The following is a 26,751-nucleotide window of genomic DNA, read 5'->3' on the forward strand; positions in this document are numbered from 1 at the left end:
CCATACAGTGAAAAAAAACCCCAAACATTTAGCGCTAGAAGGAAGCGCATACAAAAGTATTTATCGACCACTGGAGAGAAGACACAGTGGAGTTGCATGTCCTGAAAGAAAAAGGCACATGGCTCTTAATACAGACTCATTTTGAACGTGATTAGAAAGAAGAGTTGTTTTTTTAATACACTATTTTGTTTTTGTCAGTAGCAATGTAATTTTTTATTTCCTTCATATATTAAGGATGAAAGGATTAAAGCAAGTGGGCTACAGAAAAAGAAATATTGATGTCATTTATTACCCAGTGAGACATGTTCAAAGTATTTTAAAAATACAAAAATTTTAACTGTCCGCTTTTAAAGGACGGTTCTTCAAATATTACCACAGCATCCATTACTAAAAAATAGTATTTCTTAAGAAATATAGTGTTGTAGTAAAAGAATCAGCATCTGTCCATTTGCAGGCAACATTTATCACATTAAAAACCCCCATACAAATTCTTCTTATTAACAAAGCCTGTAAATCATCAATCCTGAAAGTGACTTAAATACAGTTGCATCAGTTTCTTACTGCCAAGTGACATGTTTGGCATCACTCTTGCAGTAGGGAAGCTGTGGTGTTGTATTCCCCATAGAGCTGGTATTATGAACAACTTCAGTGCAGAGTTTTAGGCTTGAGCCTGTCAGATCTGCTGAGCTGCACCCATCAGAACCACAGGAGGTGGATGGAGCTGCAACGTAATCTGGGAAAGCACACAGGTGGGATTTACTCTCATTGCTGCTCAGATATCTGAAATATTATTCTCTTCACCAGCATGGAATGATTTCATGCACGACCAGGAGCCTTTGATGAAGAACAACATCAGATCCCACCACACACCTAAAAGAAGTCTTCTCCCTTCAGTCAGATTAATGATATCAATGTCACCAACATACCAGCTTTTGTTAGACAGTGAGAAAATAAGACAGAGATCTACACATCCTGAACAGGCACATGGAATCACACACTGCCCTTCTGAATGTATCCAAAATACACCGAGATGGATCTGAATGCCCAAAGTTGAATGTGCTGCTTCATGGGGTCCAGCAGAGACTCAAGGCAAAAGCAGCTGAGAGACCCTGGGAAGGGGACTTTTATGTCTCACTCACACCTGTTTGGGATGGTGAACACAGCAAGGGACACTAAAACACAGGACACTGCACAGGAACTAAGCAACACCCCAGACTATCAAATTTGCTGAATCTAAGTGGTTACAGGAATTGGAAAAAATCATCAGCAGGAATGTGATGCATTGCTGAATGGAAATAAGACCCTGTGCATTCTTCAGAACATTCTGCTTCTCCCTCAAGGAAAATCTTCCTGGCTTGGCAGTGCCAGGATCTCCATAACACCAAGCAGACTGCAGAACACAGGGCTTCACTCGGGGAGAACAGTGGCATTACTTGTGTTCATGAAACAAATCACCACCCAAACACCAACAGATACCATGAGGCAGCCACCTCATCCCAGGCTCTTCTTAGAAATGCAGGGATCCAGAATTGCTTCCCAATTTAATGGACAACCTGAGCAACTTCAGATTGAGTATGGTGCAGCCATAGAAGGCCTAAAGGACACAGCTCTCAGTATAATATTTGTCTCTGGGCCACATTTCAGTATCATTGCACTGGGATGGCAATAGAGTACAACAATTTTTTAGCATATTGGGAAAAACAGAAAAAGCAGAACAGTAAAGCAGAAGTAAAGGCAAGTGAAGTTCCCACATTCTTATCACAAAGGCCTTATTACAGTCACTGCTATTATACAGAAAGGACAAAAACAAGCTTGGGAAAATGTAGATTGAGAATTTCACTGTCATGCCAATCAGAGAATCACAGAAGAGTCTGGGTTGGAAAGGACCTTCAAAGTCATCCCATTTCACCCCTCTGCCATGGGCAGGGACATCTTCCATTATCCCAGGTTGCTCAAATCCTCATCCTGGCCCTGATCTTGGCCACAGGGATGGGGCAGCCACAGCTTCTCTGGGCAACCTGTGCCAGGGCCTCACCACCCACACATCCTGGTAGCTGACCTAAACCTACTCTTTTAGTTTAAATGCATTCTCTCTTGTCCAGTCACTATATGCAGGAGTCAATAACATTTTTTGTAGAGATAAAAGAGCTTCCCACACCTGAAAGARTAATTCTTTTACACTGTTCTAATAATACATTGCCACAGTTCAAGAAATGTGAATGCAGGGCTCCTCAGAGGGTCTTCATTTGGTATCTGCACATCCACATAGCAAATGTGAATACATCTCTCTCTAGATGGCACAACTTTATTAAATGAATAACATCTGCACAAACAGCACCTCTAAAAAAAAGAAACAATGTCTCAGTTTTCTTTCTTGTATCAAATTTATCAAAGGCATCTTTTTTCCTTAGAAAATACTTGTCACAAGGTGATCCCATTAACAAGAAATGGGATCACTGAGCTGTATTTCATTAGCAATCTGTGCCTGGATATCCTTGAGTGGATATAATCACAAAATAATTAAAACTTCCATGTGCAGTTTATCASTGTGTGCTGCTGCTGCTTTGAACAAAAAGATACCACAATTGGAGAAGGGAAGTTTTTAAAGGCCATTTAAATTCATTTTAAGCTGCTAAAGAAAATTARGCAGTAAATACAGGGACAGGCAAGATTTGGCTACTGGAAGCATAAACACTAGATGGGAAAAAGAGCAATTCCCACTCTGGAACAATAATACAGCAGAGATGGATGGATTTTTGGTATTTCCCAGTTCCTAGAGAAACTGCAATGAACATCTTCAAAAATGCTGTCTAGCTTGTTTTGAAAATTGCTGCATCAACTGATGAGAAAAATGGAATTTGCTGGTTCTACAGGAACACTCAGCCAGGCGCCAAAGGCAATTTTGCAAAGCTGCAGCACGTTTCCCTCTGTGCAGGTGATCACTCCAGCTCCTTCTGACAGCTGAGAGCATGCTCCCACCTCTGTGCAGTGAAGGAAAGGGGACAGAGGACCCTCCAGCAGCTCCTCACATKTGGATTGTCTCTATGAAAGAAAAAAACCTGTTTTTTGCAGATCAGAGCATTACTGTCCCAAATGCTGGGCACAGCACCCAAAGGCATGGGTTTGTCAGGGGCAGGGACAGGGGTGATGATCCAGGGTTTGTGAGCCAGAGCAGCACGAGCTCTCACACCTCTCTGGTGTACTATTCCTACATCTGGGACTCACAGCACTGCTCAGGGAAAGCCTGGAGAGCAAAGGGAAACACCAAAAAGGAAAAAAAACAACAGTGGGCATTGGGAAGGTGGGACAAACGGGAAACCAGGTGATGTGTGCAGAACTAAGGGCTGAGTAATTAGAAATACAAGAACAACGAGGGTCATCTGGTACAGTTTTGTGCTATCACTGGTTGAATATTTACTGGTGAACTGTGGACTGTGGGAAATTCTATGCAAAAAAATTCTCCTCACAAGTGTCTGTGTGCTCAAAAAGGCAGGTCTAGCATTACACTACCTGTTGGTATTTAAGAGTTACAAAAATAAAAAAAACTCGCGACCCAAAATTCCAGGTTTAACTTCATTTCTTGCTCTTGAGTTCCTCAGACATCATGCCAAATCCTAACCTAAAATCACTTTATACAAAAAATCACAAATTTAAAAATCAAAAAACTTCAGAAAATAAATCTTACAGAAGAAACTTATTTTAGCTTGGTAGGGCAGAGACAAAATCCTTTGACTTTTGAAATTATGAACATGCCTTTTATATTGAAAAGTAGGGGGCTAGAAGATGCAACAAGGAGAAGATCTGAACTGTTCCTTAACTTTCTAGGYTTAACTTCACAAGTTCAGCTTTAACTCTGCAAGTTCTCATTACTTTTCACAGAAGATCTATAGTTTTTTAAGTGTGCCACCAAAACCAGAGGAGAAATAGTGTCCACTCTGAAGTTGATTATTAAATCAAAATCCATCTGTGCAGGTCTGTAAATGCTCARGAAAACACAGTCACCTTTACCTGTAGCCTGAAGGTATCAATAAGCACCTGCTTCACCCCACCCTGCCATGCCCAAGAGCGTCACGGTAGTTGCAGSACAACCTTGTGCTCAAGCCTCAGAAAATAAAGAAACAGCTGCTGCCATTACAAACAACAGGGTTGGTTTGCTTCTTTCCTCATACTGGAGACAGGTTGCACAGATATTTTGCTTTTCAAACACAGATTTTACACAGTTGGATGCTCAGCACAGGTGAAAGATAATAAAAGYCTGGTGAAAGAGCTTGTGGAAGACATTGGGTACTGAGAGATTCCACATATTTAAATGAAAGATCCCTTATACTAGTCCTTTAAAAACATASTTACACCAGCCTCAACTATAACCTCTGCCACACAGAGCCCCATGTCACTTTAACTCCACATAGTATTTTTTTAAGTGCAATGTTTATCATACAAAATAYATAAATAGAGCAGTCAAACAAATGAACAACAAAAACCTGTTCCTCAGCCCTAGGCCTTGTCTCCACAAGAAAATTCCAAAATATTAAGTTGACCTTATTTAATTTAAAACAGATTTTCATGGGTCTGAGTTTAAATAAGAATTGTCTRAATTTAGTTTAAAACCAAAATATACAACTTAAAAACAGATTAATTCAATATCCTCTTAGACAAGCATTACATTTTTATAGGGACTGTTTAGGCAGAGAAGCTGTTTCAATCTSTAAAAAAATATATTGCAAATCCTTCTATTTTAGAATTATATAAGAAAAAGTACTACAAAGTGGATGTTTGCTATTCCTGAAGGGTGTGTTGTGCACACTGTCACAGTAGGAGCAGCTACARAACACTACAATTAATGAATGATGAAGCTTAAACACAGTTATAGATTCAAGTCAAAGAACAGTAATTTTCTTCTTCAAATTTTTCTTCAATGAAAACTGAGTGCAGAAGTGGCCTTAGGAAGGTTCAGCCTCTTTGTGAGCCTCAGGCTTAAAAAAATTACTGCAGACATGTGCAGCGTGCTGTTTCCGAAAAACACAACTCTGGGTCCTCTGTGTACAGAACATCAGGTTTGAGATCACTCATTCCTACATGGCACCCCAGCCTCTGGAAAAAGGCAGGTTCTGATTGGAACTTCCTTAGGGCTCTTGTACTAATCTTTACTGGATCAACACAGATGCAAACACAGAAAGTTCAGGTTAGCCCCACTAGCAGAAATAAGTATTTGTTTAAAATTCTGCCAAACACCTCTGAATTGTTCTCATTTTCTATACAAGTTGTTGACTCCAGAATTTGCTCTTAAAGGGGTGTTTCATAGAGAGGATAAATTCTCCAGTGGGGATCAGAAAATGCATGTGCTGCTTTGGCAGCGGAAAGGTTCTCTGTGTTCCTGTGAGATGCTCCGACATCAGATCCCAAAGGGCAAGTACCTAAAAACCRCCCACAGGTGACCTCTCCTCTCCCATTCCTGCCCCCAGGGCTGACCTCATTAGGAGCTTGCCAGGGAAGGAGGGAAGAGTCGCAGAGCTCCTGCACACCCAGGAGGGATGTGAGCACTGAGGGCTGAGGTCTGTAAAGCTCTGTAACCTTCTCGTGGCTCCCAGCACTGAGCCCACACTCTGCTGGGCAGATGCACCTCCACACACCCAAGCAGCTCCCTGTGCCCCATGACTGYGGAGGGCTGCGTCTGTCTGGCTGCAATCTCACTGCAGTCTCTCACTACGTAATGAATTAAGAGAGCCTTTAATTATATGGTCACATGGTAATTTTTCCATGGAGCTATGTCAGGCACCCACAGGACAGACCGGCTCCAGCGATGAATCACAGCAGGGCAGCAGAGGAGGTTGTTGTCTGCCTCGCTGCTGAGGGTGGAAAACATGAAATGCAAAGGCTGGCTGTCAGACAGAGAGAAGGGGTTGATGGYTAGGCTGGATGCTGCCCCAAAGCCTCACTGTTTGATACCATGTTTAAGAACTGGGCTCTGGCTCTGGTGCCCAGGGCCCGGCTACCATGACCAAAGGGAGCCTTGCAGCAGTGGCACTGTGCTGACAGAACTGTGAGCTCTGAGTGTGGCAAGGGGCCAGGCAGGAAGCAGACAGATCTGGAYTCCAGCCAGTCCATCCCAACATCATTACGGAACAGTCAGGAAAGCCCAAAGCCCCCTGCCTGGCTGCACAGACCCAGGACAGTTCTGAAACACAGAGTACACAGTGTTTTGGGGACTCACCTACCCACTCACACCAAGAGAGCTTCACACAGGTGCACAGCTGAGAGAGCTCTGCCTCCAACTGAACCAATGGCAAACAGCAGTTAAAGACATGAAGGAACAGGCTTGTGGAGAAATCCTACTGAGCAAATGAATTACTTACTCTTAAGGAGTATAAAAATTCTGTAAACTCATACGGCTGCATGTCAGAAAAGAAATATCACCCAAGAAAGCCCAGCCTTAAGGCTAAAGTTGTGCAACACTGAGATAAACCCCGTGGTGAAAAAGCCAGAAGCAATTCACTGTCATTTATTCCCTGCTCAGTGTTTACCCCATCTCCCAGTGGCGCTAGGGGAGGGACCTTCCCTGCTGTGGCTCCAGACACAGCATTTCTTCTTGCTCATACCTGCTGGCTAGTGAAAAAAAAAAAAAATCTGCTCTATTTATAATGGTTCCTTGCTAATTTGAAAACTATTATGGTGACATAGRCATTATAACTTTTTTAAAGGCTCTTTTCAAGACCATGCATCACTTTTAAAGTTCACCTGCGTGTTAGAGAGAAGGAATTCCTCCATAACCAGCCTTTCAGGTTTGGGTGTTCTCGATTTTCTAAAGAGTCAACCTAAGACAGGTAGATGTTTTTTTTCACTTCTTCCTGTATCTACAATGAAAAGCACCTGGAATTTTGCCAAAAGCCTCACAATTAACCACTGCTACAGAAGAGATCAACACACTGGAGAAGCCTGACTTCTTCATGCATCGTCCCTCTCCTCCAACCCCRGCAGCTGCAAATCCATAACAAACAACTTACTCCAGAATATGAAAGCACAGAAGGCAATCCTTAAAAATAGAGTATGCAAATAAATTTAAAAAACTTCATAATAGATTTCCATAAGACTATTCAAATCCTAGTCTAAGTTAAACCTCCTTCTAAAATGCCCTGGAAAGCAATATTGGTTCACTTTGGTTATTTTCTTTTCTTTTCATAAATGGCACAGTGAGATAGGACAAGCAAAAATGTCCCCTGTTTCCAGTGTGTGTAGAGTTTTTCTACACAAAGGAAACCTTGGCAGTTTTTTAAGTATATCTAGTTATATATAATTATCAGTAAGTACCATTCCCTCTACTCTCAGATAAAAAGACCAAAATACACAAGAATCCAGTCTTTTCTCAACAATAGCATATGATCAAGGCTTCTCTGTACCAGGAGCACAGACAACTGGGTATTGCCCCAGAGCATATATCAATTCTAACCAAATTAACCAGAAAAAAATAACAATAGAAAATAATCAAGATGTTTGCACCAGAAGCTGAGGGAATTTCAAAATCACAGACACAGCAGTYATGTGTATACAGCTATTCCATCAAAGCTCTAGCATCTGCTACTGAGACTGGCTGAGTACCTTTGAAACCCTCCATCTGACAGCCCCACAGACTTCATTTCATTTCGTACCAACTTTTCACCAGAAACACACTTTACAATGAGATATCTTTAGAACAGAAAACAGACATGAGCTGTTTAAAGCATGAGCTTACCATTCAGGAGAAATAGTTTACAAATATGTCCCTAAGCCATGCTCTTTTTGGATACTATTTTTTATTCTGTAGGTAATTTATGAAAAGAAGAATTTAAGGCTTGTTCTGCACAAATAGGTTTTTTTTCATTCTTTATTTCTACTTTTAATTTATTCTGAGATAAAAATAAAATTCCAGATCCAGATCAGCTGCACTGACCCACTGACTCCTGAATTTCCCATTATTCCTGGATCCCATCAGCATTATTTCCKTCTGTTCAAATGCAGCTTTCATTGTTGCCACAGTTTAAAAAGGAGAAAGGGATTGTTGGACTATTCAGTTTATGCCCCATGAATGGGTAGGGGTATTTAWGAAAGCAGGAAGATTACAAGTAATGTCTTCCTGACTGGAATCCTCCCAAAATAAGCACATATTCACTGCAAGTGTAACCACAGGGCTCTTCCAATCTGCTTTCCCTGACTTCCTTTTCTTAGTCTTCAGTGATGCAAATGTTTTCAACCTTAATTTTACACATATGGGATTTTAAAGCAGAATCAGGATCACATAATGCACAATGAGCAGAAATCCCAGAAACTTATCCTGGTGAAACACTAATAATTCTACCACAGATGCATTTGAGAGATTGTTCCTTGCTTTCAGCAGAGACAGCCCAGGCCTCTGTGGTCTCACAGCAGATCCAGCTGTGATTGTTCAGTGCTCAGCAAGTCCTTGACAGCAACACAGAACATTCTTCATCTCACCACTGACACGTTAAGAATGCCCAGGAAGGTTCATGTTCCTCTACATGACACACCTTATTAGCTAGAAAGTTTATACTGTGCTGTCATCAGGAGAAATTTTAATAACGTCCTTTCACAAGCAAACCAGAAATTCAAGTAAACTAGGATTCTCTTGTTTGTTTAGTATTTATCCCCACCCAATTAAATAAAAAAAACCTATAAATAATACTCTGAAGCATACAAAACCACAAATACAGAACAAAACAAAAGCTGTGAAATCATACTGAAACCACACTGAAATGTAAGTTTTTGGTTCTAGCATACATTGTMGAGTAAAGAATATTTAATTTTGGGGCTCTGCAATTCCTAATATAGAACCACACACAAACACATTATCAGACAATGAGACTTTAGTTGACTTCTGGCTGTTTTGCTAAAAAGTTTATCCCACATGCAAATTTAACTGCATGATCCCTTCTAGTAACAATTGACATTTTATAGCTAAATGGTGGCAGGTAACTTTGAATGCAAAACTGTAACAGCCAAGCTGCAGCTCATGAACTGCAGCATCAGTATTTTTCAAAGAAATAAAATAAAACACTGGATTGTATTTGCTGGTTTCCATTCCCCACTTCAAAATTTTATTTAAATGGTAAACAACATATATTAATCACATAAGCATTTATAAAATTTGATAACATTTGACAATATTTCAGAAAATTTGACATGTTTCAGAAAATAACTGAAACCTAAAAATATGCTCTCTGGTGASAGCAGCATCAGAGCAGTCCTACCACAGCTATGCCCCAAAGAAAAGTGAGTTTATATATCCTGGAATTGCACATAGCACTGCTCAGGTCCTACCAGTGCATTCTATCAGAAAACCTTCATGAAGGCAAGAGAACTGGCTCAGAATCTCTGGTTTAAGTTTTGAAACTAAAGTAGAAAAGGAAAAATATTCAGCATGAAAAAAAAAAACAACCTCTTAAAAGAAAGCATTTGGAAAGTTAATTGTAACTAGAGCATCGAGCAAAAGCTGAAAGCACATTCTGTGTCCCAGTGAGAATGACTGACAGGGAAAAGAATCACCATTAAAAACCCTCCCTTATAAACAGTTCATGCCTTTGCCTACATCCCAATTCCTGTTTCCCACTTCCCCCAAGATGTTTCACTGCCCGAGGGCGAGGATGGAAACCCAAAGAAAGATCATCCTAGTTCCAGACCAAACAGCACAGGCCACAATAAATATCTAAAAATGGGATCTGCAGTTGCTATTAACTGCTGAGCTTTTATTCTTTTCCCATACAAGTAATTTGCTCCAGTAATCCTGAACAAGTGGCTCCCAAACACCGGCACAGTAAATCTGCCCAGACATATCTCTGGAGTCAGGGACTGGATTGTTATGAAAAACAAAGGCATATTTCAAAGGTGTTATTCAAAAAGCATTAAGACTAATAACTATTCATATGGGATAGAAAAAAATAATTATGAGAATACTGTACAAGAATCACGTAATGTTTTGGGGCACGGTGTGAGTTACAGCAATTATATCCACTTGCCCCCTTCTGGGAATGGTGTGGAACAACCCAGCCCAAACATGCTGATGCAGAGAGCCAAATCCTTCGATAACTCTGGTTCAAGTGATTCAAGAAAGAAAAAAGGACTTTCTCAGCTCAAAGCCACACACCAGACACAACTAAGGTGGGACAGGTGAACACTGCCAGTCACACAGTTCCAAGGTGATTCCTGCATATGGGAGGCTCAGCTTCACCAGCTCCATGTCCAGCAGTRTCCACATTTCCCTATGATCATTCTGCTCTCCTGGAGGAACTAATGAGCTCACAGATTGGTAAGGCATCTCTGGGAAGACCTGGAAAAACTGTTGGTGACTGACAACCAGTAACTATCCCCTGGGAGCAGCTCTGGAGTCCTGAGTCCAAGCCATAGGGTCAATCCTGGCATCAGGGCTGAGGGACAGGACTCTCTGATTAACATGGAGCTGATAACTGACTGGAGCAACACTTGGCACACACTGATACATGCASGGAATGGAATTCAGAAGGGCAAGAGGAAAGCTGAAATGAGACAAGCAGTGTATCCAGAACAGGGTAAGTTGGATGCAGTTTSTGCAAGTGACATTTTGTTTTCTGTTTAGTGCTAAAGCTGAGCCAAAAAATTCAAACAAGGAAGTTTGTACCATTTACAGWATGACAGAATTCTGCTACAGTAATTAAATGCAAGAAATTCAGCTACAGCTAAACACTTGTTTAATACTGAATTTTAAGAAGAACCTAGAATAAACAAGCAAATTCTATGCCAAAGATAAAAACCCAGCCTGATATACTAAAATAGCCTGATTTAAAAGGAAGGCAACTTGCCAGAATCATATCAATAAATCCAAATTTTACTATGTCAGTCCTGGTGCTCTCAATGAATCTGACGTGTGCTCAGGTAAATGAGAAAGTGCTACCAATGCTACCAACATGGGACTGGGGTCACTGATAGGACACTCAGGATGTGGCAGAGTGAGGTAAAAGTAACTGTGGAAACAACATCATTGCAATCATTTAGTATTTATATAAGTCTGAACAAAGAGGAGCTCTCATGGTCCTGTTCTGGGGTCCACTGATGATTCTTCTTCCCCAGATCTGGATTTTAAATAGCATCCAAGTCTCAAGCAAAGGAGAATTTACATGAGCTGCTCTTTTTCTTCCAGTTCTACTTTGCTCACAGCTGATTTCAACTGACCTGATTGATAACACCAGTTTCCAGGAAGTAGCTGGGTTTAAAACATTTTCCTTGGGTCAATACAGCAGCTGGACATCACATCTCCCCTCCAAATACAAGGTCAGGCAATGGGGAGAAAGGGGGAAAAATAAGGTCAAAGTTTCAGTTCTGTCTGTTAGCCCAGTTCAGTCAGCTATACTGAAGGAGTCCAACAGCTTCTTGATGTCACAAACTGCAATTTTCTTTCAAAATAAAAAATYTGATCTGAACCTATTCAAGGAAGCCTGCCTCCACCCCATCACCTACAATAAAAGACACCTAATGGTGTCTTCCTTCAGCTGCAGAAGAACAGAGGGATCCACATTTGCACAGGAAAATAAGGACCCTTGTGCAGATCCCTAYGGCAGCCAAACTACTGATGTGAAAGAAAAGCTTTCCCCACTGAGCACAGACAGAAAGCAAGGGGGTTTTCTCCTTGGGACTTCTAGAGACATTTCTGAATACAGACATTTCAAGGCCTTTCTCCACAGGTAGAAATTTCTAATGCAAAAATTTTCTTCAAATATCTTACAACTAAATTGAACAATATATTCCATCTTAATCCAAAGGATTTACATACAACTGGAGATTAATGTGACAGCAATATTACACCCTCTACACTGCTACGCTGCATTACAGAAACATAATAATAAAAAAATAATAAAGGGAAAAAATAAAACATACTACAAGAGCCACTCTTCTACCTTAAAATTCGTGACTGCCTATAATTTTAGTTTTTTTTCTAGAAAGTTACACCAGTACAGCAAGGGGAAGCATTGTGACCTGCAYACCCACATAGTGAAGTCTGTAAATAATTCCACCAAACCACACGTAACACCTTTAAAATTATCTTTAAGACACTGATTTAAGGACTGATTTTGAAACAGCTTYTATCCACTGTCTAAACAGATTTTGTAATGACAATTTCCTTCATAATTTTCATTCAGAAAATCTTAATTTTGCCAACCACAAAATCCATCATATGTCTGTGTTTAAAAGTTTCAGTAATCTGCAGCTGTCTTATCTATAGAACAGGGGGTGAAACCAGAGGACTCTCATGTTCAGTTTTTAAGAGAATGTTTAACATCTCTGTAACACTGGAATTAGTAGCCAAAAGCCCTTCCACTTATGCACTAACAGGAGTAGTTTTTAGACAGAGCTACAAGTATCAAAATATTTTCCTTCTGCCAACGTGTATGTGAGAGGAAATCATTTCACTGAACAATTCAGCCATGTCAGCAGGTGACCGGCAAATCCTCTGAGAAATTTGTCATTTACAAAATAACTAAAAACACGACTAAAAGCCAGTCCCAAAACTTATGCGTGGGTGATCATCTGACTTTCTCATTTCACTGCTGGATTTCACAGGTCCTGAGCAAACACCCAGACATGACAATCAATCCTTCCTGTGGTGACTCCTTTCCCTTTCCAGGACCTGTACATTTGGCTGTCGATTATAGACAAGCTTTGGCAGGTTCYTGTGGCAAGCAAGCTTGGAGTTAGTTCAGTCCCGCCTTCAGAAAGGAGACTCATGAAGGACAAAGATTTAAATAAAAATGAAGAGGGGGAGGAAAAAAACCAGCAAAAATATTAAAGCTACAAAGGCATTCAATAAAAAAGTCAGTCACTAAAAAAATGAGTAAAATTATTTTTTTAAGCTTTGCTACCCCCTGTGTACAGTCAATTCTGTTGCCCATGAGTCACTTGTACAAAACTAAAATATCCTCAGTGTAAATGAAGCCATTTCTGACCCCACATTGCAAACTGCTTCCCAGAGGAGCAGCCACCAGAGCTCAGAGCAAAACTTGGTTGTTGGAGGGCACAGAGCGACGGGAGCCCTCTCCAGTAGCCGAGATGCTGAGGTAATGCTCAATGAGAGCGGTGGACGCAAACAAATGAATCGTAGCTGCAGGCTGGAGTAATATCAGGTGCATCTCTACACCCCGAGGGCTCAACTCCTACACGCTCAGGTCCCTCCCCTGGAACAGCCTCCTGCAGTTTCACTCAGGGCTCAGGCAGAGAACAGGTACTGCTCTCCCAGCAGTGGCAGCTCCAGCTCAGCGCCCGCCCGGCGGCTCTCGGACACCCCTGTGCCCGGTGAGTACTTTGCTTTCGAGCATTTCTTTAAATAAAACCTCTTCATATTAAGAAGTAAATCCGAGGTGCTCCGTTCCCAGCTGTCCCAGCAGCCGGGGTTACTCCAGCAGGTGCACTCACGGCACCAGKCTCAGCTTTCAGCAGAAAGTTTCAACAGGAGAGGGAAATATTTCAGTCTGAGAGAAAATCTAACTCTTGCAAGTTTTTACAGAAATGAACTCTTGTCGGTGCAAAGGGTTTTCAGCACCTTTTTTTTTTTTTTATTCAGGGAGTTAATATATAATACTGAAGTATGACAAAGAGCTGTATTGCTTAAAATTGCTGTTTGCTCTGCCAACTCTACTTCCTAGAGCCRTGCCGGGTTCATCTGAAAAGCTTGTATTAAAATAATGTGCTCCAGCTTTAATTTATTAATTTCTCCAGCTTCTAGAAATTTAGCAGAAAACAGCGTTGTTTCCTATTTTCTAGTAAATTAAATTGTATTAAGACATTAATTTATTAACCTAGTATGTACAAAGATTATTATTTCTTATCTGCACTGCCTAAGCAACTCATTTAATCTGTGTTTSTGTGTTGCTCTCGCACACTCGGACGCACACGGACACACGCAGTTCCCATGGCTCCATACCTTCCCCACGCTGCCCTCCCAGCCCTTGCCAGCCCACTCCTCTCACCCATGTTTCCTCCTAATTAACAAACAGTTGCGTTAAAATTTATCTTTCAGTTTCAAGGACCTGGAAGTTTAGAAGGGAGGGGTGGTTAATCACTGGAAAATCTCAGCTAGAATAAAACTCACAAATCTTGTTCTTGCAACACCCTGGGTAGGTGACAATGGCATGTCCTTGGGTTATGCAATAATGCCACATCACAATATTTTAATTATAGCATGTCCTTCAAAATGTTCCACCCCAGTGAGTCCTCCTGGTCAGAGAGATCCACATCACCAGAAGGAGCCTGCAATAATAATGGGGTGGGCACGAGCAGCTGTTACATACTTTGCTGAAGCAGTGTCCTAAAAAGAAATGTAATTACTGTCCCTGCTTGTAATAAAAGACRTTTTGAAATTTCTTCTTTGATCAACTGGGCATCTTCAACAATTTAAACTACTTAAAATGCTAAAAACTAGCATGGACAGATATATATGCACATATCTATGTGTGTGTATGAATACACATGTGCATATGTGTGTATACACTTATCCCCACAGACATTTTTTGTTTATATATTTACACACACACAATGTTCAACTACATTCCTGTTTTCTGAACCTGCCAATAGGTTAAAGGCGAGGAGGGAGCAACAACCTGCTTTTAAAAATAGAAGGAAGGAAACTTGGAGCAGTCAGTCTCAGGCTGGAAAGGGCGACAGGTTCGAAAGCCACGAGGAGGTTACTAGTGACAAAAAACAAACAGCTAAGATAACCTCAAGTTTAATCAAGATTATCTGAATAGCCTGTTTTCAATAAAAATACAAATAAATAATACTACTAGATTTCAAAACTAGAAAATTATAATAATATTTAACCATCTGCATTTCTACAACCAGGTCTACTGGAAATAAATTCTCTATTTAAAAAARAAAAAAAGTTACATAAAAATTATCTTGCTATTGGAGATTTTTTTCCCCCACTTTTTAAAGGGTATCACAAGTGATGGCAYTGAAGTTAAAGGAAAAAGCAACTAYTTATTTTGATATTTTCTTTGTAATATTAAATTTTAACTTTGGCAGCCCAAAACATACATCGTACAGATATAAGTAACATTAATTACACAGGGACAGTTTTAATTGGTGGCAGCTATTTTAAATCACTTATGTCCTTTTTGGCTGTGTGATGAAATAGTTTTAATGTTTTTTAATAATAAAATATGTCTGTCTGCCAGATATCCTGTGTCTTACTTAGAGACCAGAGGAGGAATTATCCTACTGGTCTAGCTTTAGAAATATTTTATTACTGTCATTTTTAAACCATGAGAAAAAAAGGCATTAAATAGTAAAAGAGAGAAAGAGAACATTCACCTGGCTGGCACTGACCTAAGTTTAGGAAAGGGTAAACACCCTTTAAAATGAGCTGCTTTCTGCACCTCCCAAGTCAGAGCAGCAGGTTCTGGAGCCATCAAAACAAATTAAATAGAAAGAAATAAAAAGCTGTTGGAATGCTCTTCTGCTGTACCCACAGCAGAGGAGCTCCAAGGCTTGAAATTTCTGACATTAAAACTGCAACAACGCATTTTATCTTGTTAAGAAATGATAGTTAATACTCTGTCCAACAGGAATAACTTGAATCAAAGTTAAATACCAAGTACAAAGTCAGAGGGGGGAGGACAGGACACACAGGAATTTTCATTATGAAGCAAAGGAAAGCTGGCAGAACAAGGAAATCTAATTACCATCCCTTTATTATAAGTGCTGCACCTGAATGCAGATTCAGACGTTATCATAAATGGTTCACTAAGAAAGCAATGGGGTTTTGACAACAATATCTTTTTTTCAAGAATAACTAGTACAAGTACTTCCAAGAAGATATAAAGAATAACAGGTACAAACTGACTTGACCAAGTCTATTACAAACTTTCCACGTTAGTTATACAACATTAGTTAAAAATAAATGCAACAAGCTCCCTTAAAGTAGAAGAAAAAGTCTAGTTCCCTATGTGGACCTCTCCTCCTATGTCTCTTCATTTACTTATTTTTTAATGCAAAAACATTATTCTTAGTATTTCAAAATATTTTGGGCTACTCTTATTTAAAATATTTTAAAACACTAGACATGTTTTTTTTTTTTAAATTTATTGAACTACGATTTCAACCATACACTAATGACAAGACTTTAACATGCTGAAATATTTTTTCTTATTGCTGTTACAGTATCAGTGTCCAACTCAAACAACCTCATTAAAACCTGAAAAACAAAAAGCTACTTCTCTAGAAATTCCTTTTTCATTAATCTGAAGCACACTTAATCACTTGTTAATTTTAGGAAAAAGCTTGATTATTTTTTCTACTTGTAAAGCAGCTTCGCATTTACAAGGGTGCCTTCACAATTACTACTTTAATAAAATTAATATTTCTATGACATCAGAAACAACATTTAATACAATTTGCTAGAATTACTATACCTGATGAGCCAAGCAGCAATTCTGTAGCTTTCCCTTCAGTTTTCATCATSTGTTGCCTGTCATTTTCTATTAAGTAATCCCTGATTTAAGGAATGCAAAACTTCTCTAACTAAAATCTCACAGCACATAATTACTAGCAATTCTTTTCATAAAYTTAGTATTTTAATAATACTGATTCAAACTTCTATGTAAAAAGCTTTTTTTTAGAAAAAATGGAGCTATCTCATCACCCTTCCAATTAGTATTCCTGTAGTTTCGGGTAACACAATAGATACAGTACGTGGTTTTGCAACAGTCATCATTTTGATAATGATGCTTGTAGTTCATGATGAAATCATCAGTTTTTAGATCTCTGCCATAACACATCCTATAAAATCATGAGAACTTGACTCCGAGAGTTTCTCACGCCTTCAGAATCAGTGAACATAATGGAACAAGCCGGTACAAGCCCTCCCGACTTATCTACCCAGCAAATCACCGGGCTGGATAAAGTATCCACAACCTTCGTTTTTCCAAAGAAAGGCAGATAGATCCTTCCCCTATAAATCAATTACTGTCAGACACTTTTTCCCTGAGTTAATACACTTTGGTGTCTGTGTTAACTGTGTGTGATCTGTGAGGAGCGACAAAGCAGAATGGGAGATGTGTTTATCAGGCAGAGGATTCCATTAGTCAGACACTGAAGTGCTCGTTTCTCYTAATTGAATTAGGAAGAGGAAGAAAATCGGTGTGGTTTTATCCTTCGAGAGATTGGGCACTTTTGAGGTATCCATTGAGATTGGCTGTTGGGAAATGCCACACCAGTGAAGAGAGGGATTGGTCAGTSTCAGAAAGAGCCCAGTCAGCCGCCCAAGAGCAACCCGTGCACCCCACCCTTGTGTCACCACAGCAGGAAATTCCCTCCTCACTCTCTGGACCGGCCCGACAGGCTCACCCCACATCCAGCCGCTGCCGGGACCTGCCTCTTCCCATCCCACCCACCTCCACTCCTCTCTCAACAGCTCCGCCTGCATTTCTACTTTCATCTTCTGAATGAATGTTCCTCCAGCTTTCAAAGAGAACTCCCCCGAGCCAGCAGCAGAGGCAGGTGACAAGTGCTGCTGCTGGAAATTAGGCCACTTGTGTGACTGTGTTTGGGTGCGGGAGGGTGCCAAAGGTCAATACCCATCTAACTCCATAAAAAACCCAAACAACACAACATATGCAGCATGAGGGGGAATGCTCTTAAGAGAAGGCACTATTTTGTATTTAGTTCCAATGTTCTGCTACAGCTTATTTTAAACTTTGTGTTTCAGTTCCTGCACTACCAGTGGCACAAGCCTTGTTTTCCAGCACCCTCTTCCCTGAGACACCACAAGAGCTGGCTGCTTCTCCTCACCTGGGAAGAAGGATTCTAGAAACCTGAAAAACCGGAAACATCACGAGGCTAAAACTGACGAAAGCCAACCACAAGAAAGTTTTATAAAGAACCATTACATTTAATTGTCTAAAGCAGAAAAAGAAATGAGTCTCCTCAAAGAACGTAAACCCAAGAAGCCTCATTACATCCCAAGACCACCGGGAAAGCCATTCAAGTACAAGTGCTTCCAGTGTCCCTTCACYTGCAATGAGAAATCCCATCTCTTTAACCACATGAAGTATGGCCTCTGCAAAAACTCCATCACTTTGGTATCAGAGCAGGATCGTGTCATCAAGTGTCCAAAGAGCAGTTCCCTGGAGCCCAAACAGATCAATCAGCTCGAATCTACYGTCAAACCAACCTCTTCTAAATCTGTCACAAATGGACTGTCAAGCCTTGATTCAAAGCCTCAATATCCTTTTGCAAAAGAAGATGCCAAGGAAAACGTTGAGTTACAAAACCAGGCAGCAAACGTAGCAATTCAAGGACAAAAACCTGTGATTCCAAAGGAATTAAGCTCTGCTGGCTCCACAGCAGAAGGTGCCATYGGCATGCAGCCCCTGATGGAGGGCATGGTGAGGCCCTCAGCCTTCGTTCCTGTCGGAGAACACCGAGACAGCAAAGGCCCGGACATCAGTGAAGCATCTGAAATCCTCTCCCTCCCCAACAAAAATTCTCCTTTTCACACCAAGTCYGCGTTTCATGCACCAGCTCACCCATGGAAGGCAGGTTCTCCTTTCCTCCCAGAATTTCCACATAAAGTTGCTCCCACAAAAGGTTTTGGCTCCATTTCACCTTACCTRCAACCAATGATTCCCGAGTACTCACCGCATTTCTATGAGCACCGGCTTGCTATCTACACACCTTACCTGCTCCCAGGTAACTCAGAGTGTGAAAGCTCTGCTCTCTCTGTCTATGGAACACAAGATCAAAGACACTTTCTTCCCCACCCTGGGCCACTTCCAAAACCCCTAAATCCATCAGCATATGAACACTATCGATTGTTCCAACAATATCACTCCACTCCACCGATACCATATGGATTTTGTAGGCCAACAGATCCTCCATTTTACAGATTTTCACATGTAGCTGGAATTAACAGAGATCAAAACTCTCATCTGATGGAAGAAACTACCTTGCTGTACCCAGCTTCTTTAAGCCCTTCCCAACAATACCCTCTAGGTTCACATAAAAAACAAGCAGATTATGAAAAAGAAATGACGTTATTGCATACTAAAGGTAACCCCAAGGATGACCAAAATGAAAGAGAGAATGCCAAAATGAGCCCTCTCGCGGGAAGCGCAGCAACAGGCTCCCCTGGCAGACCCAGCCCCACCAACTTCACTCAGACAAGCCACACGTGTGAGGGATTATTTGACCTCTCCAACAAGTCATCATCCACAACCCTGGGCAAGTATGACCAATCAGAAGAAAACTTCACAGCCTTCAGACCTGTGAGAAAAAGCACTGACCAACCGACTTCCCTTCAAGGTGTGCAGACACAGCAGGAGAGAGGAGATTCACCTAACAGGTAAAATACCAAAATCACTTTGTAAATTCTTACCAGGGACATGCAAAAACAGATGGGTACATTTCATGCAATGTCTCTTAAATACATTACATTTACAGCAGTGAGATCATACGTTCTACACTAACTGTGCAAAGCACAGCACAGCTACAGTGAGCACAGTACAGTTACAGTGAGCAGATCACTCATTCTCTTCAAATGTACCAGGAATTTCCAACATGTTTGTGTACTTCTGATGGGTTTGAATACCTCAGGGAATTATCTTTATTACAATGATGGGTATGGTGAAATGTACTTGGGGGATTTAAAGGAGAAACAACAGAATTGTCAGACTTATAGCTTAAAAGTCTAGATTTTTTCCTCTTCCTGCCCACTTYCTCAGCCTCAGTTTAAAAGAACAACTGATAGTGAATTCTCTTTTCTCCTTGTTTYTTTCAGCATCAATGTCACTGATGAAGACTCACATACACAGACTGASAGCCAGAACAACACGGGCTCACTGTCCAACACAGAAGACACAGGGATAGCTCCCCTCAACCTTTCAAAAAAGGCTGACACAAGCACAGGACCTATTCACGAGCCCATGTACAAAACCCCATCCAAAACAGAGAGGCAGAGCTTCCTGGAAATGCAGGACATGCCCCTGAACCTCTCAGTTAAGGATTCCTGTAACACAGTGAGCCTGAAAACATCCTTCCACAGCCCATCCCACGATAACGGTGCTGCTGCTTCTCCAAACAGCGAGGAGACCTCTGGAGCGGAGCCGTGTGTCCCCAAGAACCCCAGCAGCAGTGCCTGTGACAAATCCTTGGTGGCCCAGCGKGGTGAGGCACAGGAGCTGGGGCTCATGGAGAGCTGTGATGAGCAGAAGCAGACAGCAGCCGTGGCTCTGTGCCAGCTGGCCTCCTACAGCCCCAGCACCGCCCGGCTGGACAGCGACGGGCACGGCGCGCAGGACGGACCCGCTGCACCCGCAGAAACCCCTTGTGCTGCTTCTGATACTCAGGATACTCAGTGCAATCAAAAGGCCAAAGGACAAAAAAGGACAAACCAAAAAGAATCTGCAAAATCCCAGCAAGGCACCAAGAGGGTCAGGCCCAATGACTGCAGCAGAGTCTTCACCTTAAGGAAGAGAACGAGAGTGTCCTAATCTTCCTCTTTCKGATGAATTTCTGGTCACAGGAGCTGGTTACCAGCATCATCACAGAATTTCTACAAACCGTCTCTCATTGGGCTTGGCCCAAAACAAGATACATTCAATCTATCCATTGTAAATAATGTTCATAATTTTATATTAATATTTTTAAGCAATTGAACTTTGCCTTGTATAAGCTCAGGTTTTGATGAGTGCATTTTTGCATTCATTACTAAAGTGAAAGTAAATTAGATTAATCTTCAAGGGGTTTTTGCAATTGTATGATGTAAAATAAGTTTTACAACTTTTCTTAAATATGCTTAAGCTCTAGAAACAATACTGCTCAACAACATATTGTCACAGTCTTTTTTCAGGCTTAACTTCATCTAAATAGGGGGTTTTTTTGGTCTTTGTTTTGTTTGAAAACCTTTTTATTTCACTGTGCAGTAGTTTAAACAAACTTAAGATTAAAACTGACTTTTTAGAATATACTGTAAAAACTGCTCTGTGTATGGATGCACTTTGCCATTCTGCCCTAAGACAGAACAGACAAAACTCAGTTACTCAGAGGCAGATGCCACTTTAAATAAACTGACCTAAACCCTGTGTAAGCGACCTCTTCTCGCACTGACTCAGAACAAGATTCAAGTCAAACCAAAGCCTGCACAGGTTTAACAAATGCAGTTTATGTTCAACTTTAAGAAAGTCACTATGAAAACAACACTGAAAATATGAAGAACTAAGCACTAAGGTGCSTGCTTTGCTGGGGTTAGACAGACACTGGGCAGCCTTCAACCTCCAGGCCTAAAAGGTTATTTATATAATTTATTTCACCTGAGGCAAACTCTCCTGGTGAAGGTCTTGTTTCAGTACATGTGTATCACTTGCTTTCTGTGTCCTTCTACACACAGCCATGAACTATTTCCTACTTCTATATCTGTGTATATAAACTGGCAATTTTCCAAATAAATCTTGTGATCTGTACTTAAAATATATGGAAAGTCATTCATGAACACAAATACATTTACTACACTACCCATAAAACATATTTTGAAGAACAGTTAGCAAGAAATTGCTAGCTAAATTTTTGATTGGCAAGCAGAATTTTGGGACCAAATCAATTCCAAACAATTCCAAAAAAGGAGAGTTCTTCTGTGACAGAAATTCATTATGCAGATTAATTCATCTATGCTTTATCTCTAAAAAATGGAGCTCAGAATTCCCTCTGCCTTAAAGCTGCTGTCCAGCTTATCCAAACTGCTACAAAAGTTCAGCTAAAATAACGATCCCTGTGTAAATTTGCACAGCATGTACTGTCAGTGTAAGGAGAACAAACCCAGAACAAGTATTATTCACATAAAACCACAGGCATACATCACTCATTGATCATTACTCAGGTGAGGGACATTGTCACCCACTTGAACATCACCAGTAGGTGTAAACCTATTGAAGGAATTGGAGTTGCATCCAACACAATGCAGAATTCCCACATKTTTTTTCTCATGTTTTGTGCTGTGCTGCTTTGAGCCAACAACTCAGCCAGAGCATTGTAACAAGTTTAGCACTAAACAAGTAAATGGCAGACATTCAGTTTCTGAAGTAAGAAACAAAAAGAGATACACTGATCTTTTATTTAATCTTTCATAGAGTAAAGTTTTTACCAGATTATCAAAAGTCAAGAAAATCAAAGTTTGATAAAAGGCAATGMAGTAATAGAAAAAGCCCAATTAACTCAGATAACAACAGCAAGGCAGTAAGTCAGTGGGATGCATTGAACTGTGCATCAGTGCGTGATCAAATAAAGAGAAGGAGCTGCTTKCCAGTCCAAGTTTTAAGCTTCAATCTTAGAGACAGATGCTACTAAATCCCTAAATTCCAAACATGAAATTACAGTCATGTGTCACCGCTGCCACTTTTCACACTACCTCTTAAGCTATTTGCCTCACTCATCTCTGAAAGCAGAAAGCTTCAGTTACTCTTATCCACAATTTTCAAAAAAATCTCATGTATCTTGACTTGTTAATTTAAATTTCTTTAAAGTGAACWAGGAAAAACTTTTTGGTGTTTTTCCATACAATTCAAGGATTTATTCTCCCCTATCTCCATACAAATATTATTTATAAAAGCCAGCTCCAGTAGTGAAGCCTACCTAATCTCCCTTCTTCAAGTTAAATAAAAATCTATGGCATGAGATTATCCAGATTCCCTGACAGAGGTGTACAGTTTTGGTTTTGTCAGAACTGAAGTACAGATTTACCTCTGGAGGATTTCCCTATCATGATTCCCCATCTTAAACTGGAAAGTTTTTGACTGTTTCACCTTTATCATGCAAGGGCAAAAGTAATGAAAAAAGGGAAACCAACTRAAGGCTTGCTGCACAAACTTTCTCACATGCTACACATGCTACAATGGACATGAATTCTTTCCCAGGAGAGAGAGTATTAAACCGTATTTAATGCAACATTTTACAGCATATCTTCAAACTACAAAAGATTTGGCAACCCAACTTACTAGAATGAAACCCCAGCTTTGAAACATTTAAATTTACTGCTCAACTTCTCTGTTCAACACAGGAGCACCAGATGGGATCCAAAGAACCATCYAGAACAAGACATTGCTGTAAAAGCACCCAAGGGTGGATGTCTACTGCTACACTGTGCTTTTGTCATTCGCACTATGTAAAACATTGACTGAAATTACATTAATATCTCTGTAATTCAACATATACTGATAACTACAAAACACACAAAGAAACAATTCCTCTGTCCTGTTCTTTTTGTTCCATCATGCTATTTCAAAAACCCATTTAAAACATAAACAGTTCATGTATAAATGTATAAATTACATTAAACTGGCCTTTGAAATTTAACCATAAACAAACAGCAGAAGCTACTGGCTTTAAAGTGCAAGTTAGTCATCAATTATTTAATATACTCTGCTTAAATAATGACACTGACACAATATGGAGACATAYAGAATTATTTTATACAACTGTACAAAGAAACATGGGAGAAGAAAACCCCAAGAAATTAATTCCATTTTGGAAAGAAAYATTTATTAAGTATAAAAAAGGCACACCCAAGCCAATGTTTTTGACAGAAGTACTTAAACATCCCCATGGGCGAATGTTTTACTGTTGAACTCAGTACTTCAGTCATCAGTCAGCACATACACATCAGCAAATCCCAGATTATTGCTGCACAATTGATCTCTAACAATATAAATTGTTATTTCACAAACTTACATTCAGYAACTCCAACTCACCATCTGAAATTCGGGAAGGGAGCAGCAATCCTCTCCTGCCCAGCTCAGCCAGGGCCAGGCACCCACCATGCCAMGCGTTGTCTGTTTCCTGGAAACTAATGTTAGAACAAGAAGCTTTGTTAAAACTGGCCTTCCCTCTCAAGATTTTATTTTTTATGGTGAATTCCTAACATTTAAAAAGACCCCTAATCCAAACCAGCATGTTCTTATTGTATGACTGATCCAACTGGACTTGTAAAATAGAAAAATGACAAGTTGAACATGTTTTCCTTCCCATTTTGCAACATACATGCTGCAATAAATGTGATAAAATAAGCAAAAAAAAATATTACTATAAATGTAACCTCAATACAGAAGATTCAATACCTGAAATTCATACAGGGAAAAGGGAAACAAGTTCCTAGTACATGGCAAGATATGCAGRTTTACAGAACATACCCAAAGTAACTAATGAGTTTACTGCCAAAGAACCCCTTAACTTGCAAAAGTGGTTCAAGTGACAATTCCCAGCAAACCCATTACAAAAGTCTATGAAGYGAGCAAATAGTGGTTTTTATCCAGCCTTAGAAAACATAAACCAGAGAAACTTGCAGTGAACASAGCAAAAAGACCTCAAAATGGTAAATGGTTTTTGGTGGGCTGGCAGATAATGGAGTGAAAAGAGGAAAGGTGGCATGCTGCAGGATTAAATCTGAACAGGGTTCATTTTGTGTTACACCAGGAATAGAAGTCTGAGAATAAAACCCTGGACAGCCAGGCTAGGTCATGTCAAAAGCTTCATCTCTCCCAAGACCATCTCTGACATGGACCAAGAGCAGCTGCTCAGCCAAAGAAAAGCTGAGGGGCCATTCCCTTATTGCTCTCCTGCCTTTGGCAATCGGCAGCATAGACTGCTCAACAAGAGGTTGGAGCCAGATTAATTATTTAATAACCTCTGAAGGGACTCTCTTCCATTAATTTGTATAATCCCTTTCTGAACTCCCTTTACACTTTTGGCTCCCATAACMTCCCACGGCAATGACTTCCACTGGTTAATTATAATTGTGTGAAAAGGCGCTTCCTGATGCTTCCCTGCTCTTGCACACTGCGAGAGTGAATTGTAAACAACCACTCGCTTTCCCTCCTTCTGTCCCATTTAATGGAGATACAAATCACATCCCTCCACTTTTGCTTTCCATTCCATTGGCTTTGTAAAAAGCCCCATCAGTTAAACCACTTTTCAGTGATTYGGTTTTATCTCTTTCTTYCYGAATAATTTCCAACATTATGTTTGTCTTGTTTTTCCTGCCAGCTGCTGAGCACTCCACTGACACACTCTGACAGATCAGTGGCTTCCAGGTGTTTGACAGTGAGCAGCATTTTACCCCAAGTACATCAGTTTGAATGTATCACACGTTATATTTCATGTGACATTTACTGTCATATTACTTCACTTGAGCTCCTGTAACATTTTTCATTCTGTCACTTTTAGCTCTCACTACATTAAATCAGCTTTAAATATCAGTTGGTTTCCTCAGCTCCTCCTTCCCCTTTTTTTCCAGAATTCTTTACGTGTATGTTGAACAATACAGGGTTCATACCCCAGCAGAACTGTGCTGACAATCTCACTACACTGTGAAAAATCATCACTTACTTCTTCCCTGACTCTTGTCTTTTAATCTATCTACACATAACAAATCCCTTCTTCTCATCCCAAGAGATATTACAGAGTGCCTCTGATGARCAGCTGGTTTATTCCTATTTTGGTCACTGGATATTTAGTGCAAAGAACCCAGCAGAGGTTCTCTCTGTCCTTGCCTACATTTGTTCCCAGSTGCTTCTGAAGAAAGCAGGTCACTCAATTACTTATTGAATTACTCACCGCTATGACTTGAAAAACAAGGAAAGAAAACACAGTGAGTACAGGTCTTTGAAGCTCCAGGGATAATTGAGATCAGCAGCACCTCTTAAATTAATCACAGTAACACAGTGGAAGGATCATCTAAGTGGATACTTTCCTTGCAAGTTTTTCAGACTTTATACCTTCTTTTTTTTTTTTTTTTTATTTTTTTTCCCTTTGGAGTTGTCTTTTTTTTTTTTTTTTTAATGTGTTACCCTTTGAGCTGGCATGCTTAATTTGTATTCGCAACTAATGTGAAAAGACTTTTCAAAACTGAGGACATCTGAGTGACAAACTGAACACTGACCACCATTTCTTGCCAATAGAGAAATTATTTTTGCTATTGGCTTGCTCTAAACCACTCATTTAGATTTTAGGTACTCAATGCAGCCCTGATGAGCAATTTGGTATTAAACAAAAGCACATGATATTTGTTTAATGATCTGGTCCTTTACATGCTCTAGGTGAATGCAAAGCCGTGACATCCAACACTCAGTGCACCAAAAGAATATCCCTCCAGCCCCAACTGGAGTTTCTGCCTGTCCCAAATCCCCTCTGACACAGCCAACAGCAAATGCCTTAGCTAGAGTCAAAGACCCAGCAACACACTACAAAACACTTCCAAACTCTGGCAGATCATGGACAAGTTTGCAAACAAAAAGTACCCTTTTTGTTCAGGTAAATACTYTCAGTATCCACAAGRTCCTGTGGCAAGAARATTTTACAGTTTAACTGTGTAAATAACACCACTCTGACTTTATTCCAAACCTGCCACCTGATCCTTGAGTAACATAAAATCTTAAGGGCAGCCATATCCACACCATTCCCAAGTTCATAAACCTCTATTATATCCAGTTTATTCCTCACTGTCCCTACATGTTTCAGCCTCCCCTTACACAGAGATAGGTTACTACCTTCAGTAATCCTCAGAACATCATTTCCAGTTCTACTGGATTTCTGAGGATGGACACTAAACTCAGACATGACTCTTAAGCACACCAGGATTCTCTAAAGCAGAAAGTTAATGAGCATTTTTTTATCTTTCCTGAGTTCACCTTCAGTCCTTGCACTTTACTGTATGGGGTCAAGAGGATGGATTAGAAATAATTTCATTATTGAGCA

General features: G+C 40.3%; 2 protein-coding genes across 2 annotated transcripts in view; one reads left to right on the forward strand and one right to left on the reverse strand.

The window, feature by feature from the left end:
• TBCD (tubulin folding cofactor D) overlaps window positions 1-26,751 on the reverse strand; it is a 117,662-nt gene that overhangs the window by 67,677 nt on the left and 23,234 nt on the right. The window contains exon 14 of the mRNA XM_057374085.1: window positions 23,731-23,845. Within this exon, the coding sequence (XP_057230068.1) occupies window positions 23,731-23,845 (115 nt within the window). The remainder of the gene's footprint in view (window positions 1-23,730; window positions 23,846-26,751) is intronic.
• ZNF750 (zinc finger protein 750) lies at window positions 13,201-21,470 on the forward strand. The gene is made up of 3 exons (XM_057374055.1): window positions 13,201-13,308; window positions 17,720-19,354; window positions 19,790-21,470. The coding sequence occupies exons 2-3, from the start codon at window positions 17,928-17,930 to the stop codon at window positions 20,499-20,501; spliced, it is 2,139 nt and encodes a 712-aa protein (XP_057230038.1). The 5' UTR covers window positions 13,201-13,308; window positions 17,720-17,927; the 3' UTR covers window positions 20,502-21,470.

The sequence above is a fragment of the Malurus melanocephalus genome, unplaced genomic scaffold (assembly GCF_030028575.1).
Source record: "Malurus melanocephalus ecotype Western Australia unplaced genomic scaffold, MMel_1.1 scaffold_215, whole genome shotgun sequence".
NCBI lineage: Eukaryota > Metazoa > Chordata > Aves > Passeriformes > Maluridae > Malurus > Malurus melanocephalus.